This window comes from Sinocyclocheilus anshuiensis, unplaced genomic scaffold (genome assembly GCF_001515605.1).
Source record: "Sinocyclocheilus anshuiensis isolate Anshui unplaced genomic scaffold, SAMN03320099.WGS_v1.1 scaffold250, whole genome shotgun sequence".
Taxonomy (NCBI): Eukaryota; Metazoa; Chordata; class Actinopteri; order Cypriniformes; family Cyprinidae; genus Sinocyclocheilus; species Sinocyclocheilus anshuiensis.
The window spans coordinates 105,066-126,760 of record NW_015547652.1 but is presented as its reverse complement, the minus strand read 5'-3'; the positions used below and the strand labels follow the sequence as shown (position 1 = coordinate 126,760).

The following is a 21,695-nucleotide window of genomic DNA, read 5'->3' as shown; positions in this document are numbered from 1 at the left end:
GGTGTAGGGCAATAGAAAATACGGTTTGTACAGTATAAAAACCATTACGCCTATGGAGAGTCCCCATAAACCATAAAAACAAACCTGTGTGTGTGTGTGAGTGTGTGTGTGTGTGTGTGTCTGGCGGCTCATTGTCTCTGTCTCTCTTTGTCTGCAGGTTTCAGAGGCTCGTTCTAGATTTGTCTCTGCAGTGGCGTTTTGCCAGTCTGCCGAATAATGCCAAGCTGGAGATGGTGGTGTGTTCGCGGCCGCAGACGGGAGCTGAGAGCGCGGTGTGTGTCTGCATGTTTATACGCCAGTGAAACTTCATCAAATGAAGTGATTTAGTTTGGCTGCTTTAACCAGAACTGACACAGAATGAGCACTAAAAATGTGTGTAATAACAATTAACTCCTGGAACCACAGTGAAATCCCCATATCTCTGGAAGTGAACCATATTGGGTCTTAAAAATAAATATTGCAAAAGAAATGCTTAAGAACCAACATATTAAAGTGAAAGTGACGTGAGGCCAAGTATGGTGACCCATACTCGGAATTAGTGCTCTGCATTTAACCCATCCAAAGTGCACACACACAGCAGTGAACACACACACACCGTGAACACACACCCGGAGCAGTGGGCAGCCATTTATGCTGCGGCGCCCGGGGAGCAGTTGGGGGTTCGGTGCCTTGCTCAAGGGCACCTCAGTCGTGGTATTGAAGGTGGGAGAGAGCGCTGTACATTCACTCCCCCCACCTACAATCCCTGCCGGTACGAGACTCGAACCCACAACCTTTGGGTTACAAGTCCAACTCTCTAACCACTAGGCCACGACTTCCCCTCGAGACAGAACCCTCACTGCTTGCTCTGCTATTCGTCACAATAAGCGACAATCCCCAAAAAGGGGAAGCACACCGCTAGTAACTTGCTAAACATGTTCAAAAAATGCTAGCGTCATGCTAGTAACATGCTTATCATGTTAACAACAAGCTAGTATCTTGCTAATCATGCTAACAACATGTTAGTAACTTGCTAATCATGTTAACAACATGCTAGTAACATACGAATCATGCTAGAAACATGCTAGTAACTTGCTAACCATGCTAACAAAATGTTAACACCATGCTAGTAACATGGTAATCATGCTAGAAACATGTTAGTAACTTGCTAATTATGCTAACAACATGCTAGTAACTTGCTAATCATGTTAGCAACATGTTAACCATGTTAGAAAAATGCTAGTAACATGCTAATCATGCTAAAAACATGTTAGCAACATGGTAGTCATGCTACAAACAGCCTAGCAACCACCCCAGGTATCCTAGCAATATGTTTTAAACCTATCTATTTTTCTGATAGACTGTATTGCCTTGAAAACATTCAGACTTTAATCTTTAAAACTATTTTAACTTTCAAACTACTTCAAACTGAAAACCTTCCAACTGCAAGCTTTTAAAACGTTATCAAACTTTCTAGCTAGGCTTTTTCAAGCCAACTTAAAGTTTGTCTACAAACTTTTCAATCTAGTTATATAATAATATAATATATATTAAATCATATAAAATAATAATAATGTTAACTGAAAAAAATTAAGCTTATTGCAATTCAGCTCGTTCTCAAAGGAATTATTTCTCATTTTCATGTAGTTTAATTTGATGTATTACAATAAACTAATTAAAAAAATTAAAAGCAAAAATTTAAATAAAAGCAAGTGCAATAGTTCAAATGACAGCAATCATGATCAGTAATTTTGTGCAAAATAATTGTGATTATCAGTTTATCCATTATGCAGTATGACTAAAATTGTAAGTTTTAATTGACTAAAATTAGACTAAATTTCCCAGACTTTCAGTCAACTTAAACAGGACAGCTTGAATGAATATGACACAGGACTAAAACTAACCGCAGGCGCTGTGAACGTTACATAAGAGTTTAGTAAACATCTGAGAAATGATGCGTTGTCTGTCAGTGATCAGGGAGTTTAATGATCTCTGGTAATAATCAGCAGCTCGTTTGATTCCTCACTTCAAAACCTGTATTTCTGCTCTATTTCTGAACACACACACATTCAGTCCCTCACCACTTCCCCCCAAAACAGGGCTGGAAGCGCTTAAAAATCAAGCCGAACCTTTCTGTTTTTATGAAGAATCAATGAAAGGAGCCGTTTAACCTTCAGAAAACGCTGTAGGTTCATCTCAGGCTGTTCACATTTATTTCTGCAGCGCTTTATGCCATGCAGATCGCTTCACAGCCAATTCACAGTCATTGACAGGAAAATATCAGAAAAATCAGGGATGCAAACTACATAAAATATGATTTCAGTCAATACTCAAATCTATTCAGTTCAATAACTGTTTTAAGTTCAGCTGTAAGGCAGCTCTAAAAAGACAATAGAGTCATTACTCAAACCAGTTTAGTTCATTTTGATTCAGATTCAGTTCAGTAACTCTGTAAAGTTCATTCATTATAAAAAAAAAAACAAGTTCAATTTCAGATGTAAAGCGGTTCTAAAAAGACAATAGAATCATTACTCAGATCAGTTTAGTTCAATGTTGATTCAATTCAGTTCAATAACTCTGTAAAGTTCATTCATTATAAAAAATAAAGTTGAGTTTCTGATTTGGTTCAATAACTGCCTTCATTCACTGGAAAAAAAAAACAAGTTAAATTTCTGCTATAAAGCAGCTCTAAAAAGACAAGATCAATTTAGTTCATTTTGATTCAAATTCAGTTCAATAAGTTCATTCATTATAAAAAATTTAAAAAAACCAAATTTAATTTCAGCTAAAAAGCAGCTTTAAAAGCTAAAAAAAAAATTGGTGCAATATCTGTGTAAAGTTTAATCATTATAAAAAATAAGTCTTTTTTTTTTTTTGCCGTAAAGCAGCTCCAAAAAGAAAATAAAGTCATTATTTAGATCAGTTTAGTTAAATTTGATTCAGTTATAGTTTTATATTATAGATTTTGTTTATATTTTGACTTGATTTTATTTTTATATTTTGTGTCTTCGCTTTACTTTTAGTTACAGATTTAGTAATTTTGTGTTTTTAGCATTTTTATTAGATTTTGTTATATATATATGTTTTAGTTTATTAGTTTAAGTTATTTTAATACTAGGTTAAACTAAATGAAATAAGAAATATGATCTTAATCATAAATCCTAAACTTTATGATGTTGAATTTAAATTTTTGTATTTTTATGTGCTTTCATGTTTTTGGTTTTTGTTTTTTTTTTTAATTCTGAAAATATTTATTTTTATTTCGATTTTAGTTTTATGAGTATGTACAACAACTGAAGCAAAATAGTATATTTATAAACTGTTATAGTTTTTATTATTTTTAATTAGCTTTTATTTTTATATTTTCAGTTTATTTTTTTGTCATTTTATATGTGTTTTTGCTTCTTGAAAATATACTAATGTTTTTTTTTTATGCCAGTTTTAGTTTTGTAAGTATGCACAACAACTGAAGCAAAATATTATATTTATGTACTATTGTAGTTTTTATACATTTTTTTTGGAAGCAGTGGAATTAGCTTTTATATTTTTTTGGAATTAGCTTTTATATTTTCACTTTTCATTTTAGTTTTTTAGTTTTTGTAATTTTTATGTGCTTTCATCTTTTTTTGTTTTTGTTTCTTGAAAAATTCTAAATAGTTCATTTTATTTTACTTTTATAAGTATGCACAAAAATAGCACATATACTATTACATATATGTATACTGTATATATAATAATATATGTACTAATATAATTTTTTTTGTATTTGCTTTTATTTTTATGTTTCATATTTCTTTTTTGTCATTTTTATGTGCTTTTGTCATTTTTTTGTTTCTTAAAAATATTTTTAAATAGTTTATTTTTAATTTGTCGACCTCTCAACTGCCCAGTAAAACAGCGAGTTCATTTTTTGTACTTTTATGAAAATCAGAAGTCAACACCACAATAACAATGCAGTTATCAACATGAAAGAAATAAGAGTCAGATCCAAACGGTCTTAAAACTCTTGAATGTGTTTCAAAGCCTCACAAGCGTGCGGTAAATAATAACCCAAACTCTCCTTCGGATCCAAAATAATTTCATAAGAGATAAAACCTGAAAATCGCTCACACTCACACACACACTCACTCACACACACACACACACACACCCAGCTCCACATGCCTAAAGCATGAGCGAGAGCGGCCGCAGGACCGTGGTTTACCCATCATGCTTTACGAGCAGCCCGCTCATTAATCGCATTCTCCTTGATCTCTCAATCAAACGAGAGCGTGATTTTCATTTCCCTTTCATCCAGCTACAAACACACCAACGCTCCTCTCGCTGTCTCTCGCCATTATAAACACAGTCCTGTAAAACGGCTCGTGTTGCGTGTTTAACTGCGTAACTCGGCGGAGCTGATGATGTCATCGAGCCTGAGCTCTGATGTCATACAGTACTTCCTGTGAACTCAACAGACATTTACATTTAGTTATTTAGCAGACGCTTTTATCCAAAGCGACAATGGAAGCAATCAAAACCAACAAAAGAGCAATGATATGCAAGTGCTATAACAAGTCTCAGTTAGCTTAACTCAGTACACGTAGCAAGGGCTTTTTAATAAATAAAAAGAAAACAAATAGATAGAATACAAAAAGAATAGAGAAGCTAGTGTTACGTTTTTTTTTTTTAAAGAAAACAAGCCATTAGTAAATAAATAGAGTGCAAGTCTAAAAGGGGCAAGTTTTTTTTTTTAAAGAATAGAATTAGAATAGAGAGTGCTAGAGTTAGAGGGTCAAATAAAGATGGAAGAGATGTGTTTTTAACCGATTTTTGAAGAATCTTGAAGAAGTCAGTCATCAAAACAACAAAAGAGTATTATGTAGTGCTGAATACATGAATTGAATTAGCTTTAAAAGAAAATTGTAAAATTTAAAACTAAAATGAAAAAAGCCAATTCAAAGTGAATAAAAACTATAATATTATATAAATATTCTACTTGGTTGATGACCTCAGAGTACTTCCTTTCTAAACTGAAGTCATTTTATCTCTAATTCTGTTTATATTTTGCTTCAATTAATTTTTTTATATTTATATTTTTTTATTAATTCTCCTCCTGCTTTTATTTTAGTTAAATATATGTTTTCTCAAAAATATATATACCATGATTAAAAAAAATAAATAAATAAATAAAATAATTAATATTTTTATTCACCAGGGATTCATTAAATTGATCAAAAGTGACAGTAAAGACATATATAATGTTACAAAAGATTTCTATTTCAAATAAATGCTGTTCTTCTGAACTTTCTATTCATCTGTGAATCCTGAAAAATGAAATGTATCACAGCTTCCACAAAAATATTGTGCAGCACAACTGTGTTCAACATTGATAATAATCAGAAATGTTTCTTGAGCAGCAAATCAGCATATTAGAATGATTTCTGAAGATCATGTGACACTGAAGACTGGAGGAATGATGCTGAAAATACAGCTGCACATCACAGAAATAAATTACAGTTTAACAGCTATCCACACAGAAAACAGCTGTTTTACATTATAATAATATTTCTCAATTTTTAATGTGTTTTTGATCAAATAAATGCAGCCTTGATGAGCAGAAGAGAAACATTTTGAATGCTAGTGTGTCTTAATAACATGTTTGTGTTTTGGTTCAGGTGCGGATCGCGCTGCAGATGGAGGACGGCTCTCGTCTTCAAGGCTCTTTCTCGAGTGGACAGACGTTATGGGATCTACTGACTCACTTTCCTCAAACCAGGTGTGTGTTGTTCAGTGAGAGAAAGCTGCAGCTGATTCATTTCTGAGTATGTCGTTTATATGTGAAATGTGTGTGTTCTTTCTGACTCTATTGATTGAAGTAAAACACATTCCTCTCCAGCAGAATCCAGTTCCCCGCTGTGTTTTATAAATGCAGCCAGATCGTGTGAACTGAGGCTCGCGGGCCGTTTTACGAGCGCTCAGCGCCGCTGCCAAACGCTTTAATCCTCATAATGCGTTCCGGTCCGTTTCGACAGAAGATAAATAAACATTTCTAAAAAACTGCATAGTTTTTAGTAAGCCAATTAAACTTTGCAAAAGCTTTAAGACCCTTAAAATACACATCATTTAGTTTTTCTTAGATATAGCCATTTAAAAACAAACAGTTTAATATGTATAGAGTTCTATCAGGTGTCAAAACACTTTCTGCTAAATAATCTATGAAGTTATATTAGTGTCAAAAGGCTTGCAGAAACCATTGCAGCATGAAAAATTCATAGATGTTTGTGTACAAGTGTGCTTGTTTGTTCTCTCCTGACAGATATTGTGATGTGTTTCCTCCTCACAGGACTGATCTGGACACGTCTGGACCCACGCCAGTGTGTGTTTACATGAGAGACGAGGTGAGAGGTTTTGATTATCATGTCTATTGCACTGAAATAATGCATTTTAAAGCCATATCAGTTTAAAGTTCTGATATCCGGTTTTCTGAACGCACAGAAAGCGGCTGACACACGGCATTTGAGTACTAAACTAAGTTCTCTTTCACATCTTATTGCGCTTTAACGGTCAAATACACACAAGTTTGTTAAAAACACGCATAAGTTACAAAAACACAGTCGGTTATGTCTGTGAAGTTAAACCGCTGTCTACGCTGTTAATGTGAGCCAAACAATAAAATAAAACACAAAATCACTCACTGCTCTGGACTGAATAACATCTGTAGCTTTAAGAAGACTTTGTGTGCGGCTCACTCAGGGCGGGGTCTCTGCTAATACGGCTGTGTCCGTCAACAATCGTGGGCGGGGCTTGTGTAATGTGACATCACATTGTACAGATTCTGGGAATGGCTTGTTCTGAGACACTATTTATGATTTATGGGGATTTAAAAAAAAAGGACGGCTGGATTTTTATCATTATAGGGTGGTTGTGTACACACTGCCAACACACATTTATGTTCAAACAACATGTAAAAGTGAATTTTGCATAATAGATGCCCTTTAAATTGCAGTTTCATCATGTCTTGCTGTTGTTGTGTAGGTCAGCGGTGAGGATGCGCTGAAGAAGACGACTCTGAAGTCTCTGGGTCTCACCGGAGGAAGTGCCATCATACGGTGAGCTGTTTGTCTCAGCGGTAACATCACGTGATTATGATGATGATAACGATGGCGTTTCTGTTCATTAGTTATGTGCTGAAAGGCTCTGGCTCCTCGTGTCCTGCTGCATCCGTGGATGCGGTCGCTATGCCAACGGATGATGTCGCCAAGACAACCGTATCACAACCGCTTCCAGTACCACCCGAGGAGCCCGCCCCCGTTCCCATGGAAACCCCAGCTCCTCCCACTGAGGTCGCTGCCCCGCCGAACCATCATCCTGTCAAACAGGAAGAGGAGGAGCCAAGCTCGAGCCGAGAGCAGGGGGTGTGGCCCAAAACTGACCAACCTCCGCAGGCCAAACTAATGCCACAGGAGGATGACGAGCGACCTGGGACGTCCCAACAGTGCCATGGCTCCGCCCCCTCAGCCACGCCCACTGACTTTGTGCCATTTTCGGGGAGCGGACAGCGTCTGGGAGGAACTGCTGGACTGAAGACGTCCACGTCATGGTCGTCATGTGTGTCCGGCAGCCCACCGAAAGCCAAGAAACCCAAACCCAGCCATGAAATCAAGGTCTGTTTACTTCCCGTTTCTTCATTTGCTGTCACACATTTTGTTTTCTTTTTGTCTTTTTCATCACGGGAATAAATTGCGTTTTAAAACACACAGGCAGACAAAAGTGATGTTTCTGAAAGAAGTCTCTTCTGCACACCAAGGCTGCATTTATTTGATAAAAAATACTGTAAAATTGTGAAATATTATTAAAATTTTAAATATCGGTGTTCTATGTGAATCTCTGTTACTTGCAGGATAGCGCTGCCTATCCGCTATTGAGTTTAGGGCAGTATTTGATTGTTTGTCGTGATTGTGAAAAATGTCACCAGTGTACGTCATTCATGCTGCATCGAGAATTGAGAAAAAAATCAAATGATCATGCAGTGCGATAAAATAGCTTCTCTTCCCTGCAAGTGATACAATGAAGAATGAATGATTGTTTAACTTAAAGGCAAAAACAAAACAAAAGGTAAGCAGTTATCCTTATAGAGAATGAGAAGTAACCATGGAAACGGATAGCGTATCCTGCTAATATGGCGGCGCCTTCCCGAAATGCAATGCGGGGATTTATAATTACAACAATTATACTTTGTCATTTAAAAGTTTCCAACAAAGAAATGGATCGACTTCTGTCAGCTTGTTGAACACACACCTTTATTTGGATAATCTATCATATGACGGCTGAAGCAGCAGCGAGCGTCCAGCGGGTGACACTGTTTTCACGCTAATCAGGTAAACAATGTAAACCAAATTCTACAGAACCTAAGAGAAAAAAATCAAATTATCATGCAGTGCGATAAAATAGCTTCTCTTCCCTGCAAACGATACAATGAAGAATGAATGATTGTTTAACTTAAAGGCAAAAACAAAACAAAAGGTAAGCAGTTATCCTTATAGAGAATGAGAAGTAACCATGGGGACGGATAGCGCATCTCGTTAATATGGCGGCGCTTTCCCGAAATGCAGAAGATCGTGACGTAACTCCTCATTCTCTATACATAGTACATATATTTGCATAATAGTATATTTATATACTATTATATTTTTTATTTATTATTCTGTATTAGCTTTTATATTTATGTTTTCGTTTTTAATTTTTGTTTATTTTTTTGTAATTTTTAATGTTTTTAAGAAAAATATTTTAACTAAGATAAAAGCAGGAGGAAAATAAAAACTAAAAAACTGAAGCAGTATCTAAACAGAATTAGAGAGAAAATGACTTAAGTTAAATTATTTTCAATTAGTGCTGAATTATATAAATTAATCTAATCATCAAACAAATGCATTCTTGATGAATACGTTTTTTTTTATCCTATTCACTCCAAACTTTTGAATGGTAGCCTATAACGTTTCCCATAAAATATATTTTTTTAAAACATTGATAATAATCAGAAATGTTTGTTGAGCAGCAAATCAGCATATTAGAATGATTTCTGAAGATCATGTGACACTGAAGACTGGAGTAATGATGCTGAAAATACAGCTGCGCATCACAGAAAAACATTACAGTTTAACAGATATTCACACAGAAAACAGCTGTTTTACATTATAATAATATTTCATAATTTTGAATGTTTTTATTTTTGATCAAATAAATTCATCCTTGTTGAGCAGAAGACAAAATCCTAATCATTCCAAACTTTTAAACGTCTTTTTCATGGAAAATCTTCTCACGTGTTTTGTGTTCATCTGCTCCGTTGTTGATTTCTCTGAGAAATGGACACTGTGTTTTTGTTGTGTCTGAGTTCAAGCATGCATCACCGTGTTTAGATTCAATCACACAAACACCAACACACGCTTTTTTCTTCGTAGCTGGTGCATTTTGTAGTCGTCTGGTGTTCGCTGTCTCTCAGACTGAAGAGTTTGTGGATGTTTCTTGCATGTTTCAGCGATCAGTCAGTGCCAAACAAGTGACGAGGGATGAAGAGGAAACAGACGAATTTCTGGAGGTAAAAACACACTTATATAGCCATTCTCTTTCTTATGATATTTCATCAATACGTCCGATCCTTGCAGTTTTTTGTTTTTTTGTTAGTTATTTATGTATTAATTCATATTAAGGCTGGGCGATATGACCAAAACCTTATTTCGCAATATGAGTGAATTTATTTCATGATAATGATATAGATATATCACAGTATAATTCATCTTTATATTGCAAACAGTATATTTTTGCTTTTTTATCTTTGTTGTTAAAAATGTGCACAAAAATGCAGATAAACATTCGGACAAATAAAAAAGATACAAATTAAATATACAATGCTGTGAGTTTCAGGTGCAGTTAGTCTATTTAATAATAGTTTTCTGCTCATTTTAAATAAATGATTTAAATGATCAAAAAGTAAAGCCTGAAAATATGTGCCAAAAATGAAAATCATATTAAATTATTTTAATTTAATTTTCATGATGGCAGTGCATCGTCCCTGTCGAATTGGTTCTACATGCAAGACTTTCAAAATAATAAAGTGAAAAATAGATTATAGATACATTGTTTACAATGCGAGTTAATAATGTGTAATAATAGTGACAATTCAATTTAATTTTCATTTTGTATTTTCCGTTTTCTTTTTTCACAATTCGCATTTGTGCTTGTCAACCTGTATGCAAATCATATGTTAATCAGTAGGTGGGGCTATTTTAATGCTTAGGGTTAAAGCTAAAATACTTAAAAATTAGAAATAAAACTTCTTGCACTTAATTCTTTTTTTTTCCTTGCGTGTTCTGTTATATTGATTCATCTGATGAATCAGTGAATCGTGATGAATCAGTGATTCGTGATGAATCAGTGACTCATGATGAATCAGTGAATCGTGATGAATCAGAATCGTGATGAATCGGTGACTCCCGATGAATCGGTGACTCCTGATGAATCGGTGACTCCTGATGAATCGGTGACTCCTGATGAATCGGTGACTCCTGATGAATCCGTGAATCGTGATGAATCCGTGAATCGTCATGAATCGGTGAATTGTGATGAATCGGTGACTCGTGATGAATCGTGATGAATCGGTGGCTCGTGATGAATCGGTGACTCGTGATGAATCGGTGGCTCGTGATGAATCGGTGACTCCTGATGAATCGGTGACTCCTGATGAATCGGTGAATCGTGATGAATCAAAGAATCGTGATGAATCAGTGAATCATGAAGAATCAGTGACTCGTGATGAATCAGTGAATCGTGATGAATCCGTGAATCGTGATGAATCAGTGAATCGTGTGTGTTTGTGCAGCCGGTCGACAGGGAGCCGCTGGTCTTCCATCTGGACTCCGGAGACCGTCACCATGACGACGCAGAACTTCCTGACGAGTTTTTTGAAGTCACCGTTGACGACATTCGGAAGAGATTCGCGCAGCTGAAGAGCGAGAGGTGAGAACGTACAACACACGTTTGATTGACATGTGAAGTGACCAATCACAGTTCACTTCTGCGGTCACAGTGCTGTTATTGTTAATAAAAACTATTAAAAATTATTTTCATCAACTTAAGTAAAGCTGAAATAAAATAAAGTATAATATTCAATATAAAGCTTAAACGTAAAATCTTGCCTTGCCTTTCAAACCGAGCATCAGAATGGGGAAGAAAGGGGATTTAAGTGACCTTGAACGTGGAATGGTTGTTGGAGCCAGACAGGCTGGTCTGAGTATTTCAAAAACTGCTGATCTACTGGGATTTTCACGCACAACCATCTCTAGGGTTTACAGAGAATGGTCCGAAAAAGAGAAAATATCCAGTGAGCGGCAGTTGTGTGGACAAAAATGCCTTGTTGATGTCAGAGGTCAGAGGAGAATGGGCAGACTGGTTAGAGATGATAGAAAGGCAACAGTGATGCTAAAATAACACTGTCCAGAATAAAGTTTTGATCAGAATGATCAGTGTAAATTGTTTATATTTTGTCTTCTGGGAAGCATGTAAATATCATGACCTTTGCCCTCTGACTCCTCAGACAGTTTCATTTCTGAGCATCAGTTATTGAGACTAAATTACTGTTCTGACGTATCTAATTAAAACCCGCAGCAGACGCAGACAGACTGTCTCTCTCTGTCTGTCTATTCAGTGACGGCCTGAGGTGGTTAATGAGTTTTTAACGAGTGCAGCACGTGTGTTTTTAACGTTTTGGAAATTCAAAAACTTTAGGAAATTCAGTAATCAAATAAATGTCTTACATGCGTAAATAATCATGCACTGTGGAATAAAAACATTTTTCAATGTTATAAATAAATCAGATATTTCAAATACTATTTCAGTCTTTCTACTTAAAAATTCTAATTTAATTTGATGTTACTTGCCGCTTTGTAATTATTTTGTACGTTTTTGAGCTGAATTATTTTTGAAGCAATTTCTGAGGGAAGTAAATCCTACGCAAAAATGTTCTGTTTTGTACGATTTGTGTTCTTTTCTTTATGCTGTGTTATGTTTAGCTGTATAAATATAATAAAATGTTTAAAATTTATTTTTTTATTTTATTATCTTTTTTTAGTTAGTATGAAATATTTTATTTTTTGTTGTTGTGGTGATATGTTTATTTGTATAAAATGGTTTAGGTTTATTTTATTTTTAATTCAAATTTTCTTCTTTTCTTTATATTGTGGTATGTTTAGTTGTATAAAATTATTTATTTATTTATCTATTTATTTTTGTATAAAACATTTTCTATTTTATTTGATGAAAGTGCTTGATGCTATGACACGTCCCTACCAATATACAGCGACTGCTAAATTGTGCCTAGCAATAATTTTGATAACACAATTAAATATATGTGTATGTAACACTGTTGTTGTAATTTCGGCCGCATCTGAAATAGGTCACACCATTGATATTACCTGAGAAGTTAAAGAAATACACTAGAAAACATCTAATAGATGTGTGGAGTAATACACAAAATAATGATCTTTAAAAAAGCATCATATGACCCCTTTAAAAAGCACCTATAGTGATGGGTTAAACAGAGCTTTTAGAAACTCAGAATCAGTTAAACCATCGCGCCGCAAAATGATTCACTGTTTCGAAGCGCTCCAATCGGATCGCGAATCATTTGATTCAGATCGGAACTTCGGAGCAGGTTCGCTTATCATATTTTACAATTTAAGCCCCTATCTGAAATTATGGTTCGCGAATCATTTGATTGAGATAGGGATTTTGGTGTGCGGATCGTGGATCTTTCTGATTTAATTTTTTATATTATTAAACAGTACAGTACAAAACATCAAACCATTAAGGCAGCACAGTTATAAAAACATAAAGAAAAAAGAAAGAATACACAAATATAAATCTTTTAAGAGAATTAACCATGGTTTTATTATAGTAAAAGTGTAGCTTTTTTTTGTATAACCACAGTTTTACTACAATATCATGGTTAAACTATGGTTAGTGTAGCAAAAGCATGGTTAATTTGTGGTTTAACTCTATTAACCGTATTTTGTTCAATTTAAGAGACACACAGGATGAATATAGAGATGCAGTTTTCACTGCTTTAGGATTCACAGAACTCTGGAGAGTTTCCATGAACTCATCTAGATCAACTCTGAATAAAGAAAAGACAGATTTAGAGCAATAATTTAGCTAGCAGGAGACACACATTAAGTTCTATCTTCTTATATTCTCTTTCGAGTCGTCAAGCAATCCAAAGAAAACATCTTTAACACAGAAAGAAAAGTCACTTACAAAATGAGATCGGATGAACATTAAATAACAATCGGACCTACACTCTTGGTTCAGAGTAGAGTTCAGACTGTAATTCAGATGAATTCTATCTTCTCGGTGTGCTTTAGGAAGGCGCTGGAGGAAGCTCCTCTCGTGACTAACTCTCTGCGAGAGTCTCAGATGAAGGAGAAGTTGGACAGGTATCCGAAGGTGAGTCTGATCATGTGATCGGTCATGTGACTGGATTCACTCAGTTGATTCGTCACTGTGTTCATCAGGTGGCGCTGAGGGTCCAGTTTCCTGACCGCCACGTTCTTCAGGGCTTCTTCAGACCTCTAGAAACAGGTAACAGAAAATATTTATTAAATATTGTTTGTATTTTATTGTTTTTATTTTTCCTTATTTTGTGTTGTTATATTTTGTTGTGTGTGTATATATATATATATATATTTATATATATATATAGTGTCTTAACATGAGACTGCAGATGTTAGCATGATGTTTCTCTGTTTTTCAGTGGCTGCTCTGAGGAGTTTTATCCAATCTTACCTGCAGGACCCACAAATGCAGTTTTACCTGTGTGAGTTTCACACGCACGCACACACACACACAAACGCACACAGAGGAGAGTAAATAACACACACGCACACACTCACTGATGTGTGTTTTATTAGAGTGTTTTTTTGTTTTCTAGTTGTTGTGCCTCCCAAAACCATCCTAGACGAGCCGAATGTCACTCTGTTCCAGGTCAGACCGACTGTGTGTGAGAGTTTATGTCTGTGTGTGTGTTTATGAGTGTGTGAGAGAGTGTTTAGTGTGTGTGTGTGTGTGTGTGTGTGTGCGTGTGAGAGTGTTTAGTGTGTGTGTATGTGTGTGTGTTTGACATCTTCTGAAATGTAAATGCATGTGAAGTCGTTGCTGCTATACGAGGCTGATGTAGGGTTAACTCCCTCCAGAGGTCAGAGGTCAGGTCAGGGGTCAAGGCCAGGCCTAGTATAAACTGATGCTTTTAGTTTAAACCTGAAAGCGAGATGAGACGCATTTATTGAGTCTCAGTCTCCAGCTGTAAACTGCCATCATTTTTGTCTTGATATTTGTTGTGAGATTCACCCATAAACACACACAGATCTCAGATCTGTCTGTGTGCATGAGTGTGTGTGTGTGTGTGTGTTGGTCTCTCAGGACGGGCACAAACATGATGTGTTACTCGCTCACTTTCCGTCATGTAATGGAAAGAATGTTTTACACACACACACACACACGCGCACACACACACACACACACACTTAGTGTCTCTGAGGACAGATGCCCCTCGGCCCTTTCAAACACATTGTTTTCTGTTCAAAGAGCTCTAAGAATAGAAATCAGCACAGAGCTCATTATAGAGACAGAGAAAAAACTTACCACTGCCTGTGTTGTTTCATCATGAGATTCGTCTCGGTGTGCTTCAGGAAGGCGCTGGAGGAAGCTCCTCTCGTGACTAAATCTCTGCGAGAGTCTCAGATGAAGGAGAAGTTGGACAGGTATCCGAAGGTGAGTCTGATCATGTGATCGGTCATGTGACTGGATTCACTCAGTTGATTCGTCACTGTGTTCATCAGGTGGCGCTGAGGGTCCAGTTTCCTGACCGCCACGTTCTTCAGGGCTTCTTCAGACCTCTAGAAACAGGTAACAGAAAATATTTATTAAATATTGTTTGTATTTTATTGTTTTTATTTTTCCTTATTTTGTGTTGTTATATTTTGTTGTGTGTGTATATATATATATATATATTTATATATATATATAGTGTCTTAACATGAGACTGCAGATGTTAGCATGATGTTTCTCTGTTTTTCAGTGGCTGCTCTGAGGAGTTTTATCCAATCTTACCTGCAGGACCCACAAATGCAGTTTTACCTGTGTGAGTTTCACACGCACGCACACACACACACAAACGCACACAGAGGAGAGTAAATAACACACACGCACGCACACACACACACAAACGCACACAGAGGAGAGTAAATAACACACACGCACACACTCACTGATGTGTGTTTTATTAGAGTGTTTTTTTGTTTTCTAGTTGTTGTGCCTCCCAAAACCATCCTAGACGAGCCGAATGTCACTCTGTTCCAGGTCAGACCGACTGTGTGTGAGAGTTTATGTCTGTGTGTGTGTTTATGAGTGTGTGAGAGAGTGTTTAGTGTGTGTGTGTGTGTGTGTGTGTGTGCGTGTGAGAGTGTTTAGTGTGTGTGTATGTGTGTGTGTTTGACATCTTCTGAAATGTAAATGCATGTGAAGTCGTTGCTGCTATACGAGGCTGATGTAGGGTTAACTCCCTCCAGAGGTCAGAGGTCAGGTCAGGGGTCAAGGCCAGGCCTAGTATAAACTGATGCTTTTAGTTTAAACCTGAAAGCGAGATGAGACGCATTTATTGAGTCTCAGTCTCCAGCTGTAAACTGCCATCATTTTTGTCTTGATATTTGTTGTGAGATTCACCCATAAACACACACAGATCTCAGATCTGTCTGTGTGCATGAGTGTGTGTGTGTGTGTGTGTTGGTCTCTCAGGACGGGCACAAACATGATGTGTTACTCGCTCACTTTCCGTCATGTAATGGAAAGAATGTTTTACACACACACACACACACGCGCACACACACACACACACACACTTAGTGTCTCTGAGGACAGATGCCCCTCGGCCCTTTCAAACACATTGTTTTCTGTTCAAAGAGCTCTAAGAATAGAAATCAGCACAGAGCTCATTATAGAGACAGAGAAAATGATGCTTTTAGCTTAAACCTGAAAGCGAGATGAGACGCATTTATTGAGTCTCAGTCTCCAGCTGTAAACTGCCATCATTTTTGTCTTGATATTTGTTGTGAGATTCACCCATAAACACACACAGATCTCAGATCTGTCTGTGTGCATGAGTGTGTGTGTGTGTGTGTGTTGGTCTCTCAGGACGGGCACAAACATGATGTGTTACTCGCTCACTTTCCGTCATGTAATGGAAAGAATGTTTTACACACACACACACACACGCGCACACACACACACACACACACTTAGTGTCTCTGAGGACAGATGCCCCTCGGCCCTTTCAAACACATTGTTTTCTGTTCAAAGAGCTCTAATCAGCACAGTCAGCACAGAGCTCATTATAGAGACAGAGAAAAAACTGACCACTGCGTGTGTGTGTGTGTGTGTGTGTGTGTGTGTGTGTGTGTACAAGTTTTTCTACACTGGTGGTGGCCCTGAATACACACAGACTCATGCGGACTTGTGTCACCGTGGGGACCTAAATCGAGGTCCCCATGGGTACAGAAGCTTATAAATCATACAGAATGAGTTTTTTTGAAATTGTAAAATCAGGATACGGCCAGGTGTCTAAAGACCAGACCCTGGCCTGTCACCCAGGGGGCTACTGCCGCTTTGAATGAGCTTGCTCAAAGAACTGACTCGACAGAGCTTTGGTAGCAACCCCCCGCTCAGAAATGTATATCAACAGGGATATATAGGTTGAGTGGAGCCTAAGGTGAAAACCGGGGCCTAACCAACTCCGAGAAAGGAAACGAGGCTGACAGTGCATAAGCCTTACCATACAGGATTTTAGAAAGTGCACAGAATGCCTAGCGTGCACGCTTACCACAATGTGGATTTTAGAAAGTGCGCAGAAGCTCAGGGTGGAGCACTGCTAAGCACAACCAACAAAGAGAGCAGCCTAACAGGGAGGCAGAGAGAGGCCTAACAACCTAAGGCTGCTGCTCAATGGAGCTGCAAAGTGTAGGACCTGATGAGAGGAGGCCTCAGACGCTCAATTGGGAGCGGCATGCTCAAAGGTAACCCTCTGGAGTGAGGGGAGCAACAAAGAGAGCAGCCTAACAGGGAGGCAGAGAGAGGCCTAACAACCTGATGCTGCTGCTCAATGGGGCTCCAAAGCATAGGACCTGATGAGAGGAGGCCTCAGACGCTCAATTGGGAGTGGCATGCTCAAAGGTAACCCTCCGAGGTGAGGGGAGCACTGCTAGGCTCGACCAAATAGGGGCAACTAATCAGGGAGGCAGCAAGCGGCCAAACTACCTGATGTTGCTGTCACAGAACTCAAAGAGCAGAGGGCTCGACCCTTAGCTAAGGGAGAGGAACCCAGCTCAACTGAAGCGATCAATAGCCCAGGGGCAAAGTACCTAACTCTCAGGTACAGAGAAGGACTCACATAATCTTTTGCACATGTCAACAGAGAACAACAGGGTCCCAGCATAGAGGCAACTGACCAAGGAGGCGACAGGATGGGCCTAACAACTCAGTATTGTTGCATATGGAGTTTTCAGGAGCAGCGCTCTCGGCTCTCAATCTGAGGAGGGCCCTCGAAGCACAAACTGGGAGCAATAGGCTCATAGCTAACCCTCGCAATGAGGGGAGCATTTCTCAGCTCAACCAGAAGGCAGAGCTAGATTAGAAGGGCAGTCTAGCAGGGCCCAAAGAGAGACCATCAACTGATGCAGCTGAACACAGTCTTATGCTCTTTATCTCAAAAGAGAGCATGGGTCCCATTTAACCATACCCGAAGAGAACCTGAGAAACAGCGGGACCCATTAACCCATTCATGCATGAAGAGCTACTGCTCCTCAGAGCCGAAGCACTCAGGAAGGGTTTCCGCAGAAACACATCTCACTCATACCTCAGGGAACGCAGTGTACTCAAGCCCACTCCGCAGAGGGGCGATTCACCGGTTCGACCATAAGGGCAGTGTGACAGGGAGGTCCCGTGGACCTGACCGTCTATCGAACTGCAGAGTGGAACTAAGGAGTGTTAGGCCACTCAACGCCTCAGCGAGAGGAGCTCTAGCTCAGAGAATGTGCATGATGGTTGAGAGGATGACTCAAATCTCAGGAGACCTGAGTAGCGCGTCCTGGCCGGGGCAGCTTCTCGAAGCAAACACCCAGCCAGGACATCAGGGAGCACATCACGAAGCATTATACTCCGAAAAATGCGAAGCCCGAAGAGCACTTGGGTCCGGACCATAAGTAGGTAGTTCTATGGGACATAGAAACTAACCAAAACATCATAGGTCCAGCATGAGATGCTGTATTGCAAGAGCAGGAGGCTCCTACCTAACCTCGGTCAGGTGGAGGGGATGGTGGCTTCAGGGGAATTAAGGGGAGGAAGATGAGAGCAGATGTAAAAACTCTCGGAGGGAGGTGAGACGATGCTCAGGTTTTACCCTAGTCTGGACGAGAGTGCTGAGATCTGTCTGGATCACCTCCCTCAAATCTTGCCTGTAACCCTTTGACTCATTCGCGACACTAGTCTTCTGTGCCCGCCTCTGACCCTTAGATCGAGACGGGCCAGGACACCTCTGTTGTTCGGGCTCAGACCTGGACCTTCGTGGAATGAAGGATTTAAAGGCAGCTGAGCGCGTCTTGGCCTCCTTAAACTTCTCGACCACCGTCTCGACGGAAGTGCCGAAAAGCTCAGAAGGGGAAACTGGCGCATCAAGGAGAAAGTCCTTTTCTCTCGTCCCGATATCTGCCAGATTCCTCTCCGTAACCACCATGGCCTCCATAGATCTGCCAATGGCAGTGGCGGTCTGCTTAGTGGCACAGAGATCTGTGGTGCGACGCAACTCAGCCATCTCATCAGGGGATAAACCCTGGCCTTTATCCAGGTTTTCCGACAGCTGCAGCCTGACCTGTTGCTGCGTACGCCCTGCCATTCAAACGAAATGTATCTCGAAGGGGTTTGGATGGCAGGGAGGGAGCCTTAAGAGAAGTTGTCTCACCCACAGAGAGATAACTGGCTAGCATCTCTTCAATAGGGGGCATCTTCTCATAACTGTTCTCAGTCATCTGCTCAATATCGGCATAACTAGTATACTGTAAACCTATGGATGCTAAATGAAAACAGAGTTTTCCAAGCCTTCTCGATCCCCACATGGAGATCAGGAAGGAATGGAAGGCTCACTTGAGCTGGAGAGTTATGATCAGAGAGGTAACACTTGTCCAAACGGACCCGAACAGTTTCCTTCTTGACCCGCCTCCACGGCAAGCCTCGCCGTGGCACGTTCCATAACCTCCAATAGCTCAGCATATGCAGGGCAGGAGGGCTGAGAGGACTCAGTCTTAACTTCTTTGTCCTCATCAGCAATCTCCTGCTTTTCCTTACCAGAAGCCAGCAGAGCACTAGCCACTGGATCAGAGAATGTGAGAGAGATTTCTCACATCCTCTGAGCTGACGACCGTGAAAGAGAAAGATCCCTCTTTAGCTCATCAGCCAGGTCTACCTGAGAATCCCACAACCTCATTCTCCTCCGTGCCTCATCAGCGGCGGGTCCTAAGCCACTTAGAGAGGAGAGACAAACGAAAGCGGAGCTTTGTCATTGAAAAATGCTCACAATGAATGCAGATTGCCCCCTTGAGGACATCGCATGCGTGCTCTTCGCCCAAACATAAGACGCAAAGATTGTGTGTGTCATCAAGTGTCAAATAACGAGGACACGGATCCGCACACTTCATAAGCATCTTACTAGTGCTCACCATAGTGTAGTAGAAAGAACAGCATTCTTACCAGAATGCACGCTTCAAACAAAACAGTCCCTGAAGACGAAGAGGATGACGTGTTCTATTGGCACCCTTTTATACTCCTGCTCCGAACGAGAGCGCTGAGAACGCCTCGTCTGGATCACCTCCCTCAAATCCTGCCTGTTACCCTTTCACAACACAAGTCTTCTGTGCCTGCCTCTGCCCCTTAGATCGAGATTCAGGCCTGACAAGCCTGAAGCACCACCATGGTGTGCAACGAAGCTGCAGCCTGACCTGCTGCTGCGTACGCCCTGCCATTCAAACTAAATGTATCTCGAAGAGGTTTGGATGGCAGGGAAGGAGCCTTAAGGGAAGATGTCTCACCCACAGAGAGATAACTGGCTAGCATCTCTTCAATAGGGGGCATCTTCTCATAACTGTTCTCAGTCATCTGCTCAATATCGGCATAACTAGTATACTGTAAACCTATGGATGCTAAATGAAAACAGAGTTTTCCAAGCCTTCTCGATCCCCACATGGAGATCAGGAAGGCTCACTTGAGCTAGAGGGTTATGATCAGAAAGATAACGCTCATCGCGGTGGCCTCGAGGCGCCACTTTCTCAACCCGCTTCCACGGCAAGTCAAGCCTCGCCATGGCGGGATCCATAACCTCAAGCAACTCAGCTCACGCAGAGCAGGAGGAATGAGAGGATTCAGTCTCAACCTCATCTGACATCTGCTCTTCCTGGCTTGGAGCCAGCAGAGCACTAGCCGCTAGATCAGATGATGTAAGAGAAATAGCATCGTCATCCAGCAGCTCACTCTCGTCCACAACTGACGAGCGCGAAACGGAAAGACCCTCTCTCAACTCATCAGCCAGGTCCACCTGCGATCCCCACAAGCTCATTTTCCTCCGTGCCTCAGCAGCGGCGGGTCCTGAACCGCGGGGAGCTGATGTCTGTCCTTCTTTCCTCGAAAAGAGGGACAAACAAGAGCGGAGCTTTTTCATTGAAAAACGCTCACAATGAACGCAGATTGTCCTCTCGAGGACATCGTGCGCGTGCTCTTCCCCCAAACAAAAGATGCAAAGATCGTGTGTATCATCAGGTGTCAAATAACGAGGACACAGATTCACACACTTCTTAAACGCCTTACTAGTGCTCGCCATGGTTTAAAGAGGAGAGATACGTTCTCTTACCGGAATACACGCTTCAAACAAAACAGTCGTCAAGATGAAGAAGAGGATGACGTGTTATCCCGGTGCCCTTTTATACTGTGGTCGCGCTGGGTAAAATGACGTCATAGGCTGTCGCCGGCCAATGTTATTGTCGTTTTTAGATGTATGCTTCAGACACCAGTCACGCTGAAGGCGTTCCCCATAGTGACCCCTAGAAGACGCAGTTCGAAGTTCCCTCGGAAGTGGACTTGAATTTCGCATTGGTCTGAATGAAAATGCAAATTCATTCTTTGCCACTAGGTGCCGCTTTTGGAGCGGTAAAAATAGCGGTTTCCCCGGTAACGCTGTACACAAAGCAGCACTGCGCTCACAAACGCTGCTTTATCAGGCTTTACAGGCCAGATGACATTAAAATGAGACTAATCAGACCAATCACCGCAGATTAGCGTCACGCAAAGGAGGGGTATGGAAAAATTAATTGTTGAGCGAATCGTTTGGGAGTCATTGAGGAAATAAGGTAAAAATAAATGCATATTATAAGAAAATGAAAGTGTTTTTTGACCTTGCATGCATGTCAACCTGTTGTTGGGGACTCCCAAAACCAAAATATGAACCTTTCATTACCCATAATAGGGGCACTTTAAAGAATCATGATTTCCACACACACAAAAAATCTATATGTCTGTATTTTTCAGCACAGTCTGGCGACAGTCATTAACCTCTGTGTGTGTGTGTGTGTGTGTGTGTGTGTGTGTGTGTT

At 39.8% G+C, this 21,695-nt stretch overlaps 1 protein-coding gene across 1 annotated transcript in view; it reads left to right on the top strand.

Moving 5' to 3' along the window:
- aspscr1 (ASPSCR1 tether for SLC2A4, UBX domain containing) overlaps nucleotides 1-21,695 on the top strand; it is a 31,794-nt gene that overhangs the window by 1,981 nt on the left and 8,118 nt on the right. The window contains exons 3-13 of the mRNA XM_016504189.1: nucleotides 158-272; nucleotides 5,637-5,737; nucleotides 6,305-6,359; nucleotides 6,997-7,070; nucleotides 7,142-7,625; nucleotides 9,497-9,556; nucleotides 10,838-10,974; nucleotides 13,377-13,458; nucleotides 13,527-13,593; nucleotides 13,766-13,828; nucleotides 13,943-13,995. Coding sequence (XP_016359675.1) covers nucleotides 158-272; nucleotides 5,637-5,737; nucleotides 6,305-6,359; nucleotides 6,997-7,070; nucleotides 7,142-7,625; nucleotides 9,497-9,556; nucleotides 10,838-10,974; nucleotides 13,377-13,458; nucleotides 13,527-13,593; nucleotides 13,766-13,828; nucleotides 13,943-13,995 — 1,291 coding nt within the window. The remainder of the gene's footprint in view (nucleotides 1-157; nucleotides 273-5,636; nucleotides 5,738-6,304; nucleotides 6,360-6,996; nucleotides 7,071-7,141; nucleotides 7,626-9,496; nucleotides 9,557-10,837; nucleotides 10,975-13,376; nucleotides 13,459-13,526; nucleotides 13,594-13,765; nucleotides 13,829-13,942; nucleotides 13,996-21,695) is intronic.